The 21,285-nt window shown below is 47.5% G+C and overlaps 1 protein-coding gene across 2 annotated transcripts in view; it reads left to right on the forward strand.

Moving 5' to 3' along the window:
• Positions 1-9,313: 9,313 nt before the first annotated feature.
• CRTC3 (CREB regulated transcription coactivator 3) overlaps positions 9,314-21,285 on the forward strand; it is a 106,383-nt gene continuing 94,411 nt past the window's right edge. For both annotated transcript variants that reach the window (XR_013556453.2, XM_078449047.2), the window contains exons 1-2: positions 9,314-9,664; positions 20,747-20,845. Coding sequence is in view for 1 of the 2 variants with exons in the window: in XM_078449047.2 (XP_078305173.1) it covers positions 9,533-9,664; positions 20,747-20,845 (231 nt within the window). In the remaining variant the exon portion in view is untranslated. The remainder of the gene's footprint in view (positions 9,665-20,746; positions 20,846-21,285) is intronic.

Genomic DNA, 21,285 nt, shown 5'->3' on the forward strand with positions numbered 1-21,285 from the left:
CCAGGCATCACCTCTGTGTTCAAAGTATATGGAAAAAGGGGTTAGCCGTGGCTAAATGTGTTCCTAGTATCTGAAAACCCGAAGTTTACCTATAAGCTTTCCACGAGGTTTGCCCTTACGTCTCAATAACCAAACTGGACATGTTGCTGACCCCCCAGATGAGGGAGGCTGGGAAGGGGCATCTGCTGCTCTGGTCTCTGCAGTAGAAGATTGGAGGGAATGTTTGCCAAATTAAGAAGTTGAATGCTCTCAATCTGAAAACTACAGACCATATTAATTCTCGGACCCATCCTATGATTCCATTCTTAACGGCAGCATTTCTTAAGGTTTGACCCCCAAACCACCTGTAACAGAATCATTTGTTACAAAGGCAGAATCCTGGGCTACAGTCCAGTCTTTAAAAGTCATAATCTCTGGGGATGGGATATAGGAATATAAATTTTAAACAGACACCTGGGTTCCAACAAAGTCATAGACAAAGGCAGACGGAAAACAGTAACATACCTAGAAATACTGGGTAAAACATAACAAAATCTGTAATGCATACTTGAACTCACAAGAAAAGAATATTCTCAAGTGACTAAAATAGTAAGCATGTGGTTATCTCTTCCAGCAATGTAGGAGTTTCAAGTTTAAAAACAAATCCACACTTTATTCAGATTTCCCCAGTTTTTGCCTATTATCCTTTTTCTGATCCAGGACTTCCCATGACATTTAGTTATCACATCACCTTAGGATCTTCTTGGCTGTGAAAATGGGAGTTTCGGTTTTTAATGCCCAGAGAGTCCCAAGCCAGGACCCTCAGGTCCTCAGGTGTGTTGGGAGAAGCAATCTTCCTGAGCATTCTCGGACATTCTGGTTGGTCATGCCACAAAATGCAAACCTCTGATCCTTCTTTACTGGGCATTTCTCAGGGATGTGTTTGCAGCAAGCAACTCTGAGAGATCAAGTAATGCCTTCTTCCGGCACAAAGAACAGGCTCGTTCTATTGTAACAGAACCCACGGTATGTGCATCACCCCAGTGGGACTTGATGGGTAAGGGGAATTGACACAAAAATGATGCTCATGCTGCTTGCTGTGTGGTGTCTCTCACTCAGGAATCTCATGCCTGCTGTCAGAATCCATGAAACAGTAACAGATTACTGCATTAGCTTGTAAGCAGGGTAAAATTTCAGCCCAAAAGAGTGAAATCTATCCACTGGCAAAGTTAACAAAGAAGTTTGGCTATTTCTGGCTGGGCTCCAGGGGAAAACAATCCCCTTAAGAAACCAAAAACTTGGATCTATATGGGCTCAGGGTCTGCATTTATAGTATCCATGTAATGAAATTCCCATGTCTAGTAACTGATTCTCCTATAGCTCATGGAACAAAGCAAAACTACATTTCAATCATATCCCCACTCCCCAGGATTCCCACAGGAAAAAAATAAAGCCCCCTAAAGATGAAAGCATAGCTAAAAACTTTAGGAAACAATTCATCATAAGCAAGAGCGAGTGGATACAACAAATAGAATCAGAGGTCCCCACACTGGTGCTAATAGAACTACATGCTGAAAGAGAATATAAAACTAGTATAAAGGCATGAAAGCAGGAATAAAAAATAAGAAAAGAACGGACTCTAAATAAAGATCAGCCAGATTTGAAAAGATTAGATGGGAAAACATAGTTCTTAAAGAAGATAAAACTCAATAGACAGGTTAAGCAGCAGGTTAGACAGAGCTGAAGAGAGGAGTTAATAAAGTGGAAGATAGATCTAAGGAAATTACCCAGAATGTAGCACAGAAATAGAGTGGGAAAATATGAAAGGGAGGTAAAAAGATACGAAAAATAGAATGAGAAAGTTTGATATACATCTAACTGAACTTCGAGAGGGAAAGAATAGAGAATATAGAGAAGAAGCAGTGTTTGAAAAGATTTTTAGAAAAATTTCTAGAACATTTGAAAGGTGTGTAGCAGAGTCTTCCAGTTGTTCTTCAGTATATGTTCTCCCCTCATCTAATGCTATGGTCCTTGGAGTGAGGTCCCAGAGCAGGCAGCATCAGCATCACCTGATAGCTTGTTAGAAATGCACATTCTCGGGGCGCCTGGGTGGCGCAGTCGGTTAAGCGTCCGACTTCAGCCAGGTCACGATCTCGCGGTCCGTGCGTTCGAGCCCCGCGTCAGGCTCTGGGCTGATGGCTCGGAGCCTGGAGCCTGTTTCCGATTCTGTGTCTCCCTCTCTCTCTGACCCTCCCCCGTTCATGCTCTGTCTCTCTCTGTCCCAAAAATAAATAAAAAAAAACGTTGAAAAAAAAATTAAAAAAAAACAAATGCACATTCTCAGCCCTATCCAAGATCTACTGAATCATACATTCAAAAGTGGGGCTCAGGAATCTGTGTTTTAATAAGCTCTTCAGTGATTCTGATGAATGCTAGTTTGAGATCCACTGTTCCATTATAATAGATTCCTGATTTTTAGCTGGGCAAATGGCTTTCTTGTATTTAGGTGTGGCCACGTAAGTTCTGTTCAATGGGATGGATATAAAAAGACATTAATGTAGCAGCCTCTGAGAACCTGCCTCAAGAGACACAGCGCATATGCCCTTTTCCCCATTCTCACGTTCCTCTATCTTGTTCTTAGAATGTTGGTGCCACCATCTTGCACCATGAAGTTGGCAAAGCAATAAGGTAAATACCTTGACTTCCTTCCTTCCTTTCGTTTTTCTTTCTTTCTTTCCTTCTTTTCTTTTCTTTTCTTTTCTTTTCTTTTCTTTTCTTTTCAGTGAGCTCCATGCCCAATGTGGGGCTTGAACTTGCAACCTCAAGATCAAGGGTCACATGCTCTACTGACTGGGTCAGGCCAGTGCCCTAATAATACCTTGAGTTCTACATGGGAGAGAAATAATCTTTCATTCTGTTTAAAGTCACTTTTTGGGGGATTTTCTGTTAGAGCAAAATCTAATCCTTATACAGGTCTTCAGACCGAAATATATTGAGTTCTAAACAAGATAAATAAAACAAAATCCACAACTCAGCATCTTGTAACAAAACTATAAAGTAACCAAGACGAAGAGAAAGATTATCTACAAAGGAAGAGAAATGAAGCTAACAGCACCAGCCCTGGCACCAAAAGAAGCCAGAAGACTTTTTTTTAAAGTCTTCAAAGTTCTGAACCTTCAAATAACTGATACCATAAATCCTGAGCAATTCTCTTACAAACTTCATCAAACATGAAAAGGTATCAGAATAACTTAGACCAGGTTCAGCAATCTACAGTCAATGGGCCAAATCTGTCCCACTCTCTATTTTTATAAATGAAGTTTCATTGGAATCCTGCCCTGTGAATTTATTTATGTGTGGTTTATGGCTGCTTTCCTGCTTCAATGGCAAAGGTGAATAGTTCCAAGGAGATAAGACCCTATGGTCTGCAAAACTTACAATACTTACTGTCTGGCCCTCTGCAATGAGAAGTTTGCTGATGCCTGACTTAGACAAAGGAGACATCTTAATGACTGTGAATTCCCAGTGTTTTCCTTCTGTTCTTCATAGGGAGATGCCCAGGGGGGTGGTGGCTGTGGTCAGCAGGCCTGAGGAGCTTCAAAATAAAGCTCCCAGGTTTGTAATTCCACTTCTGTTGGAGCAGCCACGTGAGCATCCGGAAACAACTTGGCTTACGGCAGCACACACCGTCTAGGTCCTGATTCTGGGTCCAGGTTCAGGTCTTGAAATTACTTTTTTTTTTAGGTTTATTTATTTATTTTGAGACAGAGACAGAGAGCATGAGCAGAGGAGGGACAGAGAGAAAGACACAGGATCTGAAGCAGGCCCCAGGCTCTGAGCTGTCAGCACAGAGCCCAATGAGGGGGCTCGAACTCATGAACTGCAAGATCATGACCTGAGCTGAAGTCAGATGCCTAACTGACTGAGCCAGCCAGGCACCCCCAGGTCTTGAAATTCTTGGGGTGTCCAACTTATGCCCCCTCTCCTTGCCTGTGCCTTAGCTTTGCACTTTTGTCCAGGTAGGGGCTTTCTGCTGGAAGACCTGGCCATGGCCCATCACACATACATCAGTTGTAAGTGACAAAGGGGAACAAAGACAGCTGAAACCAAATGCCTGAGAGTCATGATTTACATCAAAGAATCTTAGAGAGTGGACCAGAGGCACTAGAGGAGGGGAGGGACAGGACTGAAAACACAAATATTGCTTGAAAGCATGTGCAAGGAGTAATTAGACGCCCAGATCCCCTCCCTGATTGCTCAAAGCTAAGTGATGACTCCTTTCCTCCGTGACTGTGGACAGGAGGTTATACTTCTAGGGAAACTGAGCCAAAGAGAGTCTGAACTTTGGGTAAGGCAAAGAAAAAGCTGGGAGTCAGGTGCCATCTGAAAATGGGTAAAGAGCAAGCCACATCAAATGGTGAGACACTTAGGTCTTTTTTCCCACTTGGCGCTCAGAATGCAGCAACCAGGCTTATTGTCCTGGAGGGTAGAGTGGAAGATTCCTCAGGTGGGAGAAACTGAGTGTGTAAGACAAAACAGAACAAGACAAAACCGATCCTAGGGATACTGTTATCTGGGGGACAAGCAACGAAAACTCTGGGTTTCTCTCAATACCCTACAGCGAATTCACAAGTCAAGAAGCCCGGCACATGCACACAGAGCTTACAGTCAGTTGTTTAAAACTAAATGGCATTCATTCTTTTTTATTTTTTCCTGATGTTAATAGAAATACATACTTCTTTTAAAAAATGCATATCATTTAGGGGCACCTGGGTGGCTCAGTCGGTTGAGCGTCCGACTTCAGCTCGGGTCATGATCTCATGGTTTGTGAGTTCGAGCCCTGCGGCAGGCTCTGTGCTGACAGCTCGGAGCCTGGAGCCTGCTTCGGATTCTGGGTCTCCCTCTCTCTCTGTCCCTCCCCCGTTCATGCTCTGTGTCTCTCAAAAATAAAAATAACCATTAAAAATATTTAAAAATGCATATCATTTAGAAATGTGTAGAACAGGGGTGTCTGGGTGGCTCAGTCAGTTAAGCATCTGACTCTTGATTTTGACTCAGGTCATGATCTCATGGTTCATGAGTTCAAGCCCCAAATCGGGCTGTGTGCTGACAGCACGGGGCCTGCTTGGGATTCTCTCACTCCTCTCTGTGCCCCTCCCTGCTTTCTCTCTCTCTCAAAAATAAACAAAAAAAAAGGAGAGAGAAATGTGTAAATCAGAAGATAATTTTCCCAGTAGTCTCTACATCCCCAAAAGCAACCATTGTTAACCATATGTTGATATGTTTAGACGAATTTTTTTCATTTAAATATAACTGGTCCTGGTTTGATTCCTGTGACAAAGGCCAAAATAACAAGGCTTTAAACAAAATTGATGCTTATCTTTCAGTCACATAATGCTCTAGAAGCAGTCCAGAGCTAATAATTGTGGTTCCACAGTGCTGGGGTCCCAGGTCCCTTTGCTACCATTGTTCTGTCATTCTCAACACATAGTTTTTATCTAATGGTCTAAGATAGCTCCTCCCATTGTAGTTACTGCAACCATATTCCAGCCAGTGAGAAGTGGAAAGCCACTCTCCTTTTGTCAAGTAACTGCTAGAGAAAGTTGCCTGTATTACTTCTGCTATTGGGTGAAACACAATCACCCAAATAGCAATCACAAATAGCCTCAATCACCTCTATTGGGTGAAACATAATCACATGACCACACCTATTTGCTAGGGCCACCCTATTGGGTGGAACATAATCACGTGTCCACACCTATTTGCAGGGGAGAGTGGGAAATGTAGTCTTTAACTGGCTTTAGTTGGGTGAAGCTGTGCCCAGCTAAAGGTGAGGGTTTCTTTTAATAAAGGAAGCAGGGGAGACTGAGTATTGGGAGATAACTAGCAATCTCTGCTACAGAATACTTAAAAATACATATTTTAAAACATTTTTATTTCCAGAAACAAGGAATTATACATATTTAGCATCTCTGTCTAAATTATGAATTTAGAGTAAAGGATCACCAGAGATTTGGGGAAAGCCTCTCGATGGAGATCTAAACGAACAAACTAAAAAACTGACCTCTGACAAGGCAGAGGCAGACAATGTAAGGAGCAGAAGAAAATGTAAAAGCAGAAACAACCTGTAATTAATAGCACGTCTATGAAATGAGTACAGGATGCTGTTAGAAAAGAAACATTCAGAAACCAGGAAAAAGCTCTTAGACATTAAAAAGATAATCACAGAAATAAAAGTTGAATAGAAGGGTCAGAGGATAAAGTTGAGAAACTGTATCAGGAGACAGAACAACAACAACGAGATGAAAAGAAATAGAAAATAGAAGAAAATTGGAAGAGCATTGTAGAAGATCTGTTAGCTGACTGGTAGATATTCCAGAAAGAGAGAGCAAAGTAAGTGAAAATTCCCAAACAATAAGACAGGTTTTCAGAACTGAAGGGTGAGGTGTCCGGTTTCTGCACACGTATCGCCGCCCTGCACAGCGGACAACGAAAGCTCCACACCAAGGCACATCATCATAAAACATCAGCACACTAAGCCTGCAGAGAATGGGGAGGGAGACAAAACAAAAATAAACAAACAATACCGGCCCTCAAAAACCAGGTCAGCCACAAAGAAAACAGAATGTGAGTGGCCTTCTCAAAAGCAACCTGAGAAGCGAGAAAACAGTGAAGCAATACATTCAGAGATCTAAGTGAACAAGACTTCCCGCGAACCAGACTATTCGTAGCCAAACTGTCAATCAAATATGAGAGTAAAATGAACACACACACACTCGGTTGCAAGGATTTTATCTTTTCTGTACTCTTTTTCTCCCCCCCTCAGGAAACTATGGGAGAATGTTCTCCACTAAAATGAAGGAGGATGTGAAGCAGACCACAACCCGGGGTGTAGGAAGCAGGTCAGAGGACGGGGGATGACGGGATGGAGGTGAGGACAGGGCCAGCACGACAGCACTCAGTAGGCCCGTAGAGCAAGCAGTCCGGGCGGAACAAGAGGTCGAAGTACTCCAGGAGAGAAGTTCCCCCCCAGCTGACCATTCACACACACAGTGATGTCTTCCACTGCTCTGCTGGAGAGTTTGGGAAAGAGTTTGCAATGGGTTGATAGAAATGTAAGCAAATAAAAAGCAGAGGCCGTGATTACCCCCCCCCCCCAACTGTATAAAAATGGAACTATAGTACACTATGTAAGCACTTAGTGACTTACCAAAAATGATCATATAACCACATTGAAAGAATGGGAGCAGGGAAGATCATATTTTTGTTGAGGATACAAAATAGCCAGGGCATCCTTTTCCATAACAAAATAAATACTTAATATCTAAAACTGAAAACAAAAATCACAAAACAGCAGGACAAATTTATTTCCAGTGGGAATTGGGAATTGCTTCTTTTTAAAATTATGGGCCTTGTTAAACTATTGCTAAACAACTCACGTGTATTTATTTGATTAAGGGATTAAAAATGATCAGGCTAACCATAATAAGGATAGAAATGGAATAGGATATCTTCCAAATCAGATAGGAGAAATATGGAAATAAAAACCAGTCATTCAGGGCAATAAAAGGGAGCTATGGTGGACAACTGCCTTGGTGAATCGGTGGATGAACATTGTGGAATTAGTTCAATATCCATTCCGACGTCCAACTGTGCCTTGCTGTATTTCGAAAGCTGGGATTCTGGATGCCATTTTGGCTCTTCCGATCAGATTTTCTCTCTGATTTGGTTTGTAAGGCGAAAGTGAAGCAGGGTCTGGGTGTGTGCTGTTTCTGTTTGTGAGGACAGCCGGGGAGGTGTCTGATTTCTCTGCAGCGGAGTCTTATCATCACAATAGCTGTACAGGTTCAGAAGCTGGCAGCTGTACGGACAGCTTTCCAATTCAGTAAGTAGCTTCCAGATTTCAGAAGGGGCAGTGGCTCTTCTGGTGGCCTGGTTCTGCTCTCAAAGTCTCAAAGTGGCTCCCAAAGTCACTCCTGAATGTCCAACCTAGAATCCTCACCCTCCAGAGAAATCCTTAAGCCATTTTATACCCTAGAGTAAATCCTTTTGTACTTAAAGTTTCCAGAATGAATTCTGTTCTCTGAAACTGAACCCAGACAACATTAACAGGAAAGCAGAAAGTAATAAGAAAAAGTATGGTAAATACCACAAAATAAAACAGAAGAATTCAGTTATAATTAAAATTAAGCCAATCATAACAAAACAAGCTAAACTCTAGCAGAGATATAGTCTCATCCTAAAAATTCTAAGCAATCCAGCTATATGCTCTGAGACACGTGAAAAACAATGAAATACTACTACACAGCAGTCAAATCATAAACGAATCTCAAAAACATAATAGGAAACGACAAAGGTTGCAAAAGACTATTCAGCATGATGTCATTTTTGTAAAATTAAAAAACAGAAGTTGGTACTCCGTGCAGTTGGCAGATTCATGTATCATACGTAATAAAACTATAAAAACATGAGTAGAACGATACGCACAACAGCGACTAGGGAGGAAAGAGAAAGAATAAGGGTGGGGCTTTAGTTAGGTCTAAATTTATCTTTCTTTAATAAATACCAAGCAAGTGGAGCAGCGTGTTTTAGGTTTAATCTCGAGTGGGGGGCGTGGGTGTCGTCAATACTATTTTCTGTACTCGTCCGCGTGTCTCCAGTGTTGCCTAATTTACAAAACACAGCCCCGCTCAGCGCTGCCCATATTCTGCAGGGCGACGTCGCGGGAGAGCAGCTGCTGGACGGCAGAAGAGCGGGGACAGCGGGGAGGCCGGCACCTGGCTGGGGGCGGGGAGACTCGGAGGGAACCTGGAAGAGGGGCGCGGAGTTTGCACGCGGGCGGGGACGGCGGCACCAGGGTGCGCACGTCGCCAGGTGGTTTTACAAACTGAGGTGCGGAGTTGGTGGCTGTCCCTGCGCGCGCCCGGGGGGACCGCGAGCGGAGCCCACCGAGGGCGGGCGTAGGCCCCGCGGCGCCGGAGCCGCTGGAGGGAACGCTCGGGCTTCGGGCGCCCAGTCGTCTCTCCCCACCCCCCCCCCTCGGGGGGCGGGGGGGGCGGCGGCGGGCAGGAGGGAGGCCAAGCGGCCGAACCGGGGTGGGGGGGGGGGGCAAAGGGTGCTGGAAGCCGGTTCCCAAATCGTAATCCCCGAGGCCAGGATGCCCCCCTCCCCCCCACCCCCCGCGCTGCAGCCCGCCAGTCACGCCGCTGCTCGCACGCGTCGGCGCGGGTGTGCTTTGCAGACGGGGTTCGCTCCGGGGCGCCGCGCGCCGCGGGCCCGGGCCCGGCCGGGAGCGCCGGCTGCAGCCCTCGGGCGGCGGGGCGGCGGGGCGGCGGGCGGGCCGCGGCGAGGGCGGGGCCGGCCGCGCGGGGGCGGACCTCGGCGCGCTCCCGGCCGCTCGCTGGCTGTGGGGCCGCGGCGGCTCCTCTGCCGGGTCGCGCCGGAGGACGGGCCTTCGGGCGGCGGCTCGGGCGGCCTGCGGACGGACGCGCGGGCCGAGGCGCAGGCCCCGCGCCCGCCGTCTCCCCCTCCCGCCGGGCCCCGGGCCCGCGCCATGGCCGCCTCGCCGGGCTCCGGCAGCGCCAACCCGCGGAAGTTCAGTGAGAAGATCGCGCTGCACACGCAGCGGCAGGCCGAGGAGACGCGGGCCTTCGAGCAGCTCATGACCGACCTCACCCTGTCGCGGGTGAGGGCCCCGGGGCCCCGGGGGCGCGGGCGGGGGCGGCGGGGCCGCGCGGGGGAGCGGGGCCGGCGCGGCCGCGGCCTCGGCGCTTCCCCCGCCCGCCGGCCCCTGGCGCGGCCCCGCGGAGGCGGGAGGGCGGCGGCGCTAGGGCGGCCTGAGGGGGAGGGCGAACGGAGCCCCGGGAGGAAATCACCAACGGCTCGGAGGCGGGCGGCGCGGCTTCGCGGGGCTCCGCACATCCCCCGCCAGCCAGCGCCTGTGGCCGGCGGGGCGGGGAGGGCCGCGGGGCCCGGGGAGGGGTGGGGGAGCCGCGGGGGTGGGCCTCGGGGAGGCGGGGGGGGGGGGGGGGCGCATCGCGTGCGAGGGAGGCTTCCCTCTCCGCTCCGCGGAGGTGCCTTCTCGGTCCGCTGTACTGCGCTCGGCCCGGATGTGTTAGGAGGACTGGCAAGGTGCACGGCGTCGCTGGTGACGGAGGAGGGTCCAGGAGGAATGAGTAAGGCGCGAGCCGGGACAAACACCCGGAGGTTGGGAAACTGCGGAGTGAGGCAGTGGAGGATGGAGAGCCAAGAGGAGTGTCCGCGCAGGGCCGCGGGGAGGAGGGTCCGCGGGAGCCGGCCAGGCCTTGAGGCCCCCGAATGCTGACCTTGAAGGACCATCGCGAGCACCGCGGAGGATCTGCAGACGCGGGGCGGGCTGGACGCCGAGCTGGGGGCAGAGCGGCTGCGCTGCGGGTCCCCCGCTCACTTCAGCTGCAGACACGTTGTTTTTTTGGCCAGTACGGTGTTTGGGAAAACTTCTTGAATCTGTTGCCAGAAGTTTTTAATTGGGACATTTTCATATCAAATCAATCTTTCTTTTCTTTTTCTTCCTTTCTCTCTCTTTTTCTTTCTCTTCCTTCCTTTTTTTTTTCTTTCTCTCTTTCACTCTTTTTCTTTTTTCTCTTCCTTTCTCTTTTTTTTATCTCTTCCTTTCTTTTTCTTTCCTTCCTTTGTCTTTCTTTTTTCTTCCTCTGTTTTTTCCTTTCTTTCTCTTCCTTCCTTTCTCTCTCTTTTTCTTTTTCTTCCTTTCTCTTTCCCTTCCTTCCTTTCTTCCTTCCTTCCTTCCTTCCTTCCTTCCTTCCTTCCTTCTTCCCTCCCTCCCCAGTCTCTCCCCTCTTTTTCTTCTTTCCATTTCTGTGTATATTTCTATTTCTTAAAAAAAATTTTTTTTAACATTTATTCATTTTTGAGAGTGAGAGAGACAGAGCTTGAGTAGGGGAGGGGCAGAGAGAGAGGGAGACACAGAATCTGAACCAGGCTTCAGGCTCTGAGCTGTCAGCACAGAGCCCAACACGGGGCTCGAGCTCATGGGGCTCGAACTCATGGACCGTGAGATCACGACCTGAGCTGAAATTGGACGCTTAACCAACCGAGCCACTCAGGTGCCCCTCTGTGTCTGTCTGTGTCTATGTCAATTTAAAATTAGGAGATCTGGTAGCAGTTATCCTGAATCCCCATATGACATCTATCGGCTGGAGCTGGGTGGTGGTTGCCCCTCAACTGGGGCACAAATTCTCGAGTTGGTCAGGTTCACACCACACCCTGTCATGAGCTCCCACACCAAAGCTGGGTGTCATTTGCCACTTACCATATTTTTGATGGTGTTTTCTTTTAGTGAGGCAAAAGGGAAATGAAATATTTCTTATACTTACATTTTTTTTTTTAACGTTTATTTATTTTTGAGACAGAGAGACAGAGCATGAACAGGGGAGGAGCAGAGAGAGAGGGAGGCACAGAATCTGAAACAGGCTCCAGGCTCTGAGCTGTCAGCACAGAGCCCGACGCGGGCCTCGAACCCATGGGCCGTGAGATCATGACCTGAGCCGAAGTCGGATGCTTAACCGACCGAGCCACCCAGGCGCCCCTCTTATACTTACATTTTTATGCTAAGAAAAATATACAAAGAGAGAAAGAAGGCCGAGGGTTTCAATAATTTTTTTTCTCCTGCCCTGGCCAGCTGCCCTCGTTTATTATCTGCCTGGTTTCCACAGGCGTATACACGTGTGACCTTGGTTAGACTCAGGAGTGAGCATCATGAGCTCAGAGCCCGTAGAGAATGGTTGGGTGAAAGGTTTACTGCTGGGATGTGTGTGTTATGTGTTGTTTAGATACATAAAGTGTGCGCACAGATACATGCCCTCTGCATGTCTGTGGAGCTGGAGTTGGTCCAGTCTCTCACCCAGTTCATGAATCCTCTTTAAAGCACTCCTGATGGGGTGCCTGGCTGGCTCAGTTGGACCCTGCAACTCTTGAACTCAAGGTTGTTAGTTCCGGCCTCACATTGGGTGTAAAGATTACGTTAAAAAAAATTAAAAAAATAAAGGGTTCCTGATAGATGAAGCCATGAGTAATGTATAGATTCTTTTTTTAAAAATGTATTTATTTACATATTCCGTATTTATGTATTTATCTACATATTTACAAGTTTATGTATTTATTTTGAGAGAGAATGTGCGTGCACGAGCAGGGGAGAGGCAGAGACAGAGAGAGAGAGAGAGAGAGAGAATATCCCAAGCAGAGAGAATATCCCAAGCAGGCTCCTTGCTGTCATCCCAGACCAGACTGTGAGATCATGACCTGAGCTGAAACCAGGAGTCGGATAGTCAACCAACCGAGCCACCAAGGCATCCCTGTATAGACTTTTTAAGGCACATTTTTTTTCACAGACCCTCCATGTTCATTTAAATGAGTTTGGTTATGTTACTTAAAAATAATTCAAACATAAACTTGTACATAAAGTCCTTTGATTATAGTTGTGGTTCAATCATAACTAAAAGATGTGCACAGAACAAATTCACTCAGCGTTAAAAAAGCAATAAATTCGAATTAACATCATTAATTTGATACGATAAATGCTAATCTGCCAAACTCAGTTGAAGCTCTCGGTATGAATATGATGCTAACCCCTGATAATTCAGATTTTCTTGGGTTAAACGAGGCTGGTCAGGTGTGCTCCACGGGATAACTCAGTTCACCCACTGCTTTCCTCTGTTGTGATCACTACAAAATTATGATGTCACTTTTCCCTTTACCTGGGACAGTACATCATGTTCATGTTAGTTCTTCCTGTGTTCTTTCTCTGCTATCAGTTTTCAGATAAAGTAATACTATTTGGGTTCACCGTGTTTTTTTTTTTTTTTGTATATGTTAAAAAAAAATTTTATGAGTAATCTCTATGCCAACCTGGGGCTTGAACTCACAACCCTGAGATCAAGAGTTGCCTCCTGTACAGACTGAGCCAGCCAGCCGTCCCAGGTCCAACCAATGTGTTTACAACACAAAGGCAAATGATAACACTGGATTTGCTGGGGGATATTTGCTTATTTAAAAACTTTAAGGATTATTTTCATAATGAAATTCACAAAACTGAGCACTTCTCATAGGGAACTCTTAGATTCCCGAAGTATATGTCTATAAACCTTCAAGGGTCCAAAGATCCCAGATGGAGAAGAATCCGTCTAGCTCATTATCGGTCACTGGATGACAGATGTACTGACTTTCCCATGACATGGCGTTTCCCATTTTTCCATCAGCCCGTGGCAGGATGGATAATCGATGTGGGTACTCTTTCCTCCCTGAGCCTGGGCTGCTCTTCAAGGCATTCTCTGCACAATCAGAGCCAGTCCTTCAGAGTTGGAGTTAAGTCTTATTTGCCTAGTTGGTGGGATAGACTAGATTATGGAGAATTTTTCACTCTAGCTGTAGGGGCTCGGCCTTACTAGGAAGCAGTGGGAATATTTGGAGAAGAGAATGCTGTGGGAGGGTTGCTTTAGTGGCGGTCCTTGGGACGGTAGGAAGGATTCACAAGTGGATCCCGGTACGCCTGGAAAGAGACCGTTCCTTTTTTCATTCATTTGTCAGTACTGGAGTACCCGCCGTGGTTGATGGGGTGGGGGGTGGAGGCCAGGACTTGGCGCCTTGCTTCAAAGGTCTTATTAATTTGTTCATCAGATGCTTATCGTATCCCTGGTGTGTGCCAGAGATTAGGATGCACACAGGGCATATCACAGCCAGCAAGCAAAACACAGTCTCCTCATGGATTTTAGGGTTTAATGGAGAAGATATTCCTGTGACAAGTCAGGACACGTTTTGATGACTATTGCAGAAAGGGAAGCAGGCGTAGCTCTGGGAATGGATGGTGGGGAGTCCTCACCTCTTCTAGTGGCCTAAAGGATTGGTGGGGTTGGGGTAGCCATTTGAGGGTATGTGCTTGTGTGTTGAGGGAGAGAGAATGTTTCAGGTGTAGGGAACAGAGGCCCAGCCAGGGGACAAAGATGGTGATCTGAGCTGAGGCATTCACAGGGATCAGATCGTAGAGACAGGACCTGGGACTTGATCCTAAGGACAATGGCGAGTCAAGGAAGGGGTTGACGTAGGGGCGATTTGCGATGCCTCTAGCTCCAGGATCGTGGATAGAACAGAGGAGAAGGTGGCAGAGAAAGCATTTGGAGGTCATGATAGTCCAGGAGATGAATGATGGCCTTGACACTGGGGGGGGGGGGGGGGGGGGCAAGAGGAAGGCAGAGAGGTGAACAGATCGATACTTTATAGGAGCTAGAAATGACCAGATTTGGCAAATGGACGATCCACAGCTTTCAGACTTGAGCCATTTCCGGGTATCTTCTAGAAAGGGGGGCAGCACTGGTGGGAGCAGATGCTTCACTGTCAGGAGATGGTGAGCGTGAGGTGCCTATGAAGCACGTAAGTAGAGATGGCCCCGCAGGCGGTTCTTTACATGGTCCTGAAGCCACATGAGGATCTCCGAATAAGGGGGGGAAGTCTGGACCAGTGACAGAAGTATGGGGACCTTTGGTGTGTAGTTTTAGGAGTAGATTCAGCCGCCTGGGAAGAATTTCAAGAACACGTCTTGCAAATCGGTGAACTAAACTCTAATTTGACCCTTGCAAGGGTAGAAAGGTGTACGTGTGCCCAAATGTGTCTTTTTTTTTTTTTTTTTTGAGACAGAGAGAGACAGAGCATGAACAGGAGAGGGGAAGAGAGAGAGGGAGACACAGAATCTGAAACGGGCCCCAGGCTCCGAGCTGTCAGCACAGAGCCCGACGCGGGGCTCGAACCCACGGACCGTGAGATCATGACCTGAGCTGAAGTCGGACGCTTAACCGACTGAGCCACCCAGGCGCCCCATCTTTTTTTTTTTTTTTTTAAGTTTATTTATTTATTTTGAGAGGGAGAGAGTGCGTGCACAAATGGGGGAGGGGCAGAGAGCAAGGGAGAGAGAGAGAATCCCAAGCAGGCTGTGCCCCACGGTCAGTGCTGAGCCCAATGTGGGGCTCGAACTCAGGAACCGTGAGATCGTGACCTGAGCCAAAGTCGGATGCTTAGCCAACCAAGCCACCCGGGTGCCCCCAAGTGTGTTTTTTAAAAAAAATAATAATCAGGAGCAACAGTGAATATTGGGATTTGACATCAAAGTCAGGATGCTGGCTTCTTTTGAAAAATGAAATCATCTAACGACACTCCCCCTACGTTTCTGCCTGGAGCCCTGCCCGCAGTGGCTTCCCCCGGCAGAAGGGGCATGTGACGTACGTGCTCCTCAGTTTGCCACCGTCCGCACTGCTCCCTGCGGTGCCCCTCGCAGTGACCCCTGCCGCTTCACCTCTCTTCCGCGCTTGGCACCTGCAGGCGTTTGGGGTTGTGAGGCCTGCTGTGGAGGGAGACGTGGACAGGCCCAGAGAAGCCCAAGGAGCTTAAAGGGAAGGTGGGGGAGGGGAGCCAGCAAAGAAGACAGAAGAGCAGCCGGAGGGGGAAAAGCGAGAGTGTCAACCAGCTGAGCCCGGTGCTGCTGCCTCGGTCTGACATGATGAGGGACGCGTCGTTTGGTCCAGTCAAGTGGTGGTCGCTGGTCATCTTGGCGAGAGGCCCTGCATTCACGGGGTGCTGGTTGGAAAGGAGGCTGGGAGGCACTGAGGACCAAACGGAAGGAAAGAGGACTGCAGACTTGTTCCAGAAGGTTGACTTTGAAGGACAACTTGTAGTTTTGACACACCGCAGGGTAAACACAGCCCATCAGCCTGGAGCGCTCGTTTAGTTTGAATGTTGGGGGAGAATCATCTTTGTGTTGAAAGCAAACAAATATTGGACGTGTTCTGTAAGCAGTGAGGCCTCTAAGGCGGAGTAAAGACTAGACATACTGGATTGAGGCTAAATATTGAGCGCTGTCTGTTTGCCAGGTACTGACTGTGCTGACTCCTTTGCATTCGTTATCTCAGATGGTTTTCACAAAGACCCTATGGGGTGCGTATCCAGAATATCCTTTATTTTACAGATGAGCAAGCAGGCTCGAGAGGTGAGGTTGCACGGCTGGTTAGTGGCAGGGCTGGGGTTTGGATGTGGCTGCTCCGCTGAGCGTGCCCTCGACTGCTTTCGTCCCCCATCCGGAGATCTAATTGCACTGGCAGCCTGTGTCGAGAACACTTTCCCCATTGAATTGCCACGATCCTTTTGTCAAAAATCAACTGGGAAAAAAAAAAAATTCAACTGGCCAGATACCGTGTGGGTCTGTGCTCGGACTCCCTCTTCTGTGTTGTTGACCCGCACATCTCTCTTCTTGTTAGTAGCACTCCGCCTGGGTGACTGCGGCTTTGTAGTAAGTCTTGAAGTGAGGTAACTTCAGTCTTCCAACTTTGTTCTTTTTTTTAATGTTCATTTATTTTTGAGAGAGAGAGAGACAGAGCGTGAGTGAAGGAGGGGCAGAGAGACACGTGCACACACACAGAATCCAAAGCAGGACCCGGGCTCTGAGCCATCAGCGCGGAGCCCGACATGGGGCTCAAACCCACGAACCGTGACATCGTGACCTGAGCGTTGAAATAGGACGCTCAACCGACAGAGCCACCCAGGCGCCCCTACTTTGCTCTCTCGAAAAATTGCTTTGGGGCGCCTGGGTGGCTCCGTCGGTTGAGCGTCCGGCTTCGCCCCGAGTCATGATCTCGCGTTTCATGAGTTCGAGCCCCGCGTCGGGCTCTGTGCTGACAGCTCAGAGCCTAGAGCCTGCTTTGCGCCCCTCCCCTGCTCATGCTCTGTCTCCCTCTGTCTCAGAAACAAATAAACATTAAAAAAATTTTTTTTAAATCGCTTTGGCTACCGTAGGCTGGTCATTTGCACATCCATAAGTTTTAGGATTCTGTCGTCAGTTTCTGTAAAAAGGCCTGCTGGGCTTGTGTTTGGGATCGATTGTTGGGAGACTTGGATCTCATTTCAGGTAGACCTTGAAGGGCGGTCCACCCAAGTGTGTGACTGTCGGCTAAGGGTCGCTGACTTAAGTTACAGGGTGAGGCATGTAGGGAAAAGGAGTGGAGGAGCCAGGAATGAGGTAAGTGGGAGCCGATCTCGGGCCACAGTCGAGGAATGGTAGGGTGCCATGAGGTCTTGGGCAAACAGGATAACCCAAGCCCTGTGCGGGGGGAGCAGCCGCTTCTAAGCCGCATGCATTGTGGCCACGCAAGAACGTACACTCAGCGTTGTTCGATCTTCCAATCAAGAGAAGTTGGGAATCCAGATTTTTGTACAGTCTTCCGACGGGAAAATGAAAGTGTAAAGCATCGAGTGGGTCAGGATCCTGTGGGTCAGCCAGAACTCGCTAGGCTAAACGTGGCCTCTGGCCTGCCAGTCTGTGACCTCTGCCTTAGGCTACTCATTCTTCGGTGCTCACTTTCGTTATCAGTAAGCATTATGGTGTTGAAGACCGTCTCGAAGGTTCTTTCTAGGTCGCTGACTCTATATTTCAAAAGAGGAAAATAGCCAAGTTACTCGAGGGTTTAGGAGGTAGTTGAGAATGGCAACAACGATAATACTTGGAGAGGTTGTCCGCGGCTTTACGTTTTCTATCCCCCTGTCACGTCTCTTCTCTCTCTCAATCCTCACATTGTCTCTGTGAAGTAGACAGCAGAATAATTTACCCAGCCAAGTGGGGGCTTCGGGTCACACAGGTCTTTCAACTCCAAACCCGGTACTCTTTTTACTGTGGCGCAACAGCCTCTGAAGACCCTAGAATAGGCACTTGGGGATGGAGCCCACCCATGGGAGGCTGTGAGAGGGCCTTCCGCTCAGTGGAAGGCACGTCTCCAGCGAGATTCAGAACTTAGCCTGCTGCAGTGCTAAGGCTTTCGCGTAAGAGTGAAACCTTTGTGAGAACTCTCTGGAGGCAAGAACTTTGGCATGTGTTCATCTTAGTAGGACAGTGCCTGGTATGGTGACACACACAGTGAAAAGTTTTTGTGTGAGCGAATAAGTGGATGGATTGATGGAGGAAGGAATCAAAGGCTTTAGATCAAGGGGTCCAAGAGTTTTGTCTAGAGAATATCAAGGATAGAGAGTCACGTGCTTCTGGTAAGGGTTTCGAGAACGTTAAGATCAAAAGCAGAGACTTTATTCTTGTAACTCAGCTGATGGATGGAAAAGGCTCACTATGTCCTTCCTCCTCCTCCTATTTGGCTCTCAGATCTGGGTTTTGATGAAAAGATTACAACTGCTTCCCAGTGCGGTATGTTTGAGAAAGCAGATACTGTGGGTTTAAGGAAGTTAAGGCCACCAAGGGGTTTTGTATGCCTTTAAAACTTCCAGCCAGATACAGGCTTTTATCTTTTGGGGATGCATATTGAAATATGGAACGATACGACGTCTGGATTTCTTTCCGGGAGGGGCGGCACGGGTAGTGAAGCTGGCAAAGATAAATCAAGACTGGACATAAGATAATCGTGGAAGCTGGATAGATGGGGTTTCATTGTACCCATCTCTATTTTGTATATATTTGAAATTTTTTATAATAAATATGAAAACCAAACAAAATCAGAGAGCTTCATAGGGCCAGTGATGTTTTTTTTTTTTTTTTTTAAATCTTATTTATTTTCAGAGAGAGAAGAGAGTGAGCGAGCAGGGGAGGGGCGGAGACAGAGAATCCCAAGTAGGCTCCACGCTGTCAGCTCAGAGCCTGACACGGGGCTCGAACTCATGAAATCGCGGGATCGTGACCTGAGTCAAAATCAAGAACCAGACTCTTACCTGACTGAGCCATCCCGGCGACCCCCCAGCGGTGCTTTTGATCCATCAAACTTCACTCTTCTCTGAGCTTGTAAATAGTGTGATCATCGAGAGAAATGAACAATGGAAGGGACCATAGCACCTAGAAAAATGTGGGTTTTGGGGCGCCTGGGTGGCTCAGTCGGTTGAGTGACCGACTTCGGCTCAGGTCATGATCTCGCAGTTTGTGAGTTCGAGCCCCGCGCCGGGCTCTGTGCTGACAGCTCAGAGCCTGGAGCCTGCTTCGGGTTCTGTGTCTCCCCCTCTCTCTACCCTTCCCCTGCTCACGCTCTGTGTCTCTCTGTCTCTCAATAATAAATAAACATTAAAAAAATTAAAAAAAAAATGTGGGTTTTGAAATAGCTATAGCTTGGCCTCTTCTAGCTGTGTGCCCTCAGGCAAATGGTGAACTTTCCTAAGTCTGGGTCTCCAGGTCTGTAAGGGCAGGATAATATGAGCTTGGTGGTTGTGGGGAGGGTTAGGGATGAAAGGAGCAGAGCACCTGAGGACAGCATCTGGCTCATCGCAGGGGCTCTTATCTGGCAGTTTTCATTATTATCAAAGGGCCTAATAATGAAAGGGTAAAGAACCTGCTTGGGGGTTCCCACCTACTGTTTCTTCCCTATGTGAATTCTACGTGCCGAGCACTCTACAACCACAAAGGTCGTTTATTATTTTAGAAACAGAACCTTAAAGACCAAATGGGACCACCTTGGGGTTTCCAAGAACTGTAACCAGTTCACTGCCTTTGGATATGAAGCAAGGAAGAGCTCGCAGAAAGAAGTGAGAACAGTGGGGTGCCATTTGATAGCTGTCGAATTTGCCTTCATCTTTGCCCCAGTTAATGACGATCTTCAGTGTTAGTGAGTTTTGTTTGTGATAAACTGTTTCCTTACATATACATGGGTACACCTCTTGGGAAATCATTGTGGCGTTATGTATTGAGAGCCAGCTGAAGGCCCATACCCAGAGACTTAGTACTCACTCTTTGGCATGTGTTCTAAAGAAATGATGCAGAAGAAGAAATTCTATATGGCCGTTCAAAAAGATTAATATCACAGAAAAGGGGCGCCTGGGTGGCTCAGTCGGTTGAGCGTCCGACTTCGGCTCAGGTCATGGTCTCACGGTTCGTGAGTTCGAGCCCTGCGTCGGGCTCTGTGCTAACAAAACACCTCAGAGCCTGGAGCCTGCTTCAGATTCTGCGTCTCCCTGTCTCTCTGCCCCTCCCCTGCTCATGCTCTGTCTCTCAAAAATAAATAAATGTTAAAAAAAATTTTTTTTAAATATCACAGGAAAAAGTTAAGATGTAGGCATGAAAGATTGTTGTGGCTATGATTACCATTGTGCAGCTATTATACATGTAGATGGAGACAAGAGCACGTAGAAGGGAAAACAGCTAATGTGTTAGAGTCACCGAGTGTGGCTTAGATTTCCTTTAAGAAATTCTTTTATTGCTGTTAAAGATTGTGCCTGCACACCTACACACGTACTCAAAGGCCTTGCAAAGGCCTCACTATCATGGTGCATGGGACATTTGGAACGTGGGTAAAGTCTTCCCCCAAAATAGGCTAATCAAAACCCGGAAAGTGGGGTACCTGGGTGGTTCAGTCGGTTAAGCGTCCAACTTCAGCTCAGGTCATGATCTCACAGTTTGTGGGTTCGAGCTCCGCATTGAGCTCTTCTGCTGTTGGCACAGATCCCCCCCCCCCCCTCTCTCTCTCTCTCTGTGTGTGTGTGTGTGTGTGCGCCCCTCTCTGGCTTGCTGTCTCTCAAAAATAAATAAACATTAAAAAAAAAAGAATTTTTTTAGTGGAATTCAGTGGAATACTATTTAAAAAGAATCCGAAAGCACTGGAAACCTGAAGGTTTCAGGTAGGAAAAGGTAGAAGAGGAATCGAAACCAAGACTTTCACTCTTGAACCATTTTACTGCAAAACACCGCACATCGATGCTCCTCTCGGATCTTTGCTGTCCTGTCTCACCCGTCTCGAAATCTCTTTGTTTCCAGGTCCAATTTCAGAAGCTTCAGCAGCTCCGCCTTACGCAGTACCACGGAGGATCCTTACCAAACGTGAGCCAGCTGCGGAGCAGCGTGCCAGAGTTCCAGGTACCTCCAGATACTTCCTTTCTTCAGGCTGAAGCGAGTGTTAAAAAAAAAAAAAAAAAGAAAGAGGTTGTCCTTACAAAGATGAGATCTTGAAGGATGCAGTTCAGTGTTCTTCTGGGAAGTCGACCATTCTTTTTCCTAGTTCCTGCAGCAGGAGATAGTGTTATCTCACAGGCCAGCGGTCTACGGCTGCCCTGTCCGGTAGAGACGTGCTGTGAGCCACGTGCGTAATTCAAACCTTTCTAGGAGCCACATTAAAGAAAAAGAAACAGGTGTCATTAATTTCAATATTGTTTAAATGACTTAGTTATTTAACTAAGAATGACATGTCAGAAATGTCAACATAGAAGCAGCACAACAAACACAAAGGAGATACCTCACGTTCTTTTTTAAATCAGTCTTTGAAATCTGGTGGGTGCCGTATGCTTACAGCCCGTCTC

This window comes from Panthera onca, chromosome B3 (genome assembly GCF_046562875.1).
Source record: "Panthera onca isolate mPanOnc1 chromosome B3, mPanOnc1 haplotype 2, whole genome shotgun sequence".
Lineage (NCBI taxonomy): Eukaryota > Metazoa > Chordata > Mammalia > Carnivora > Felidae > Panthera > Panthera onca.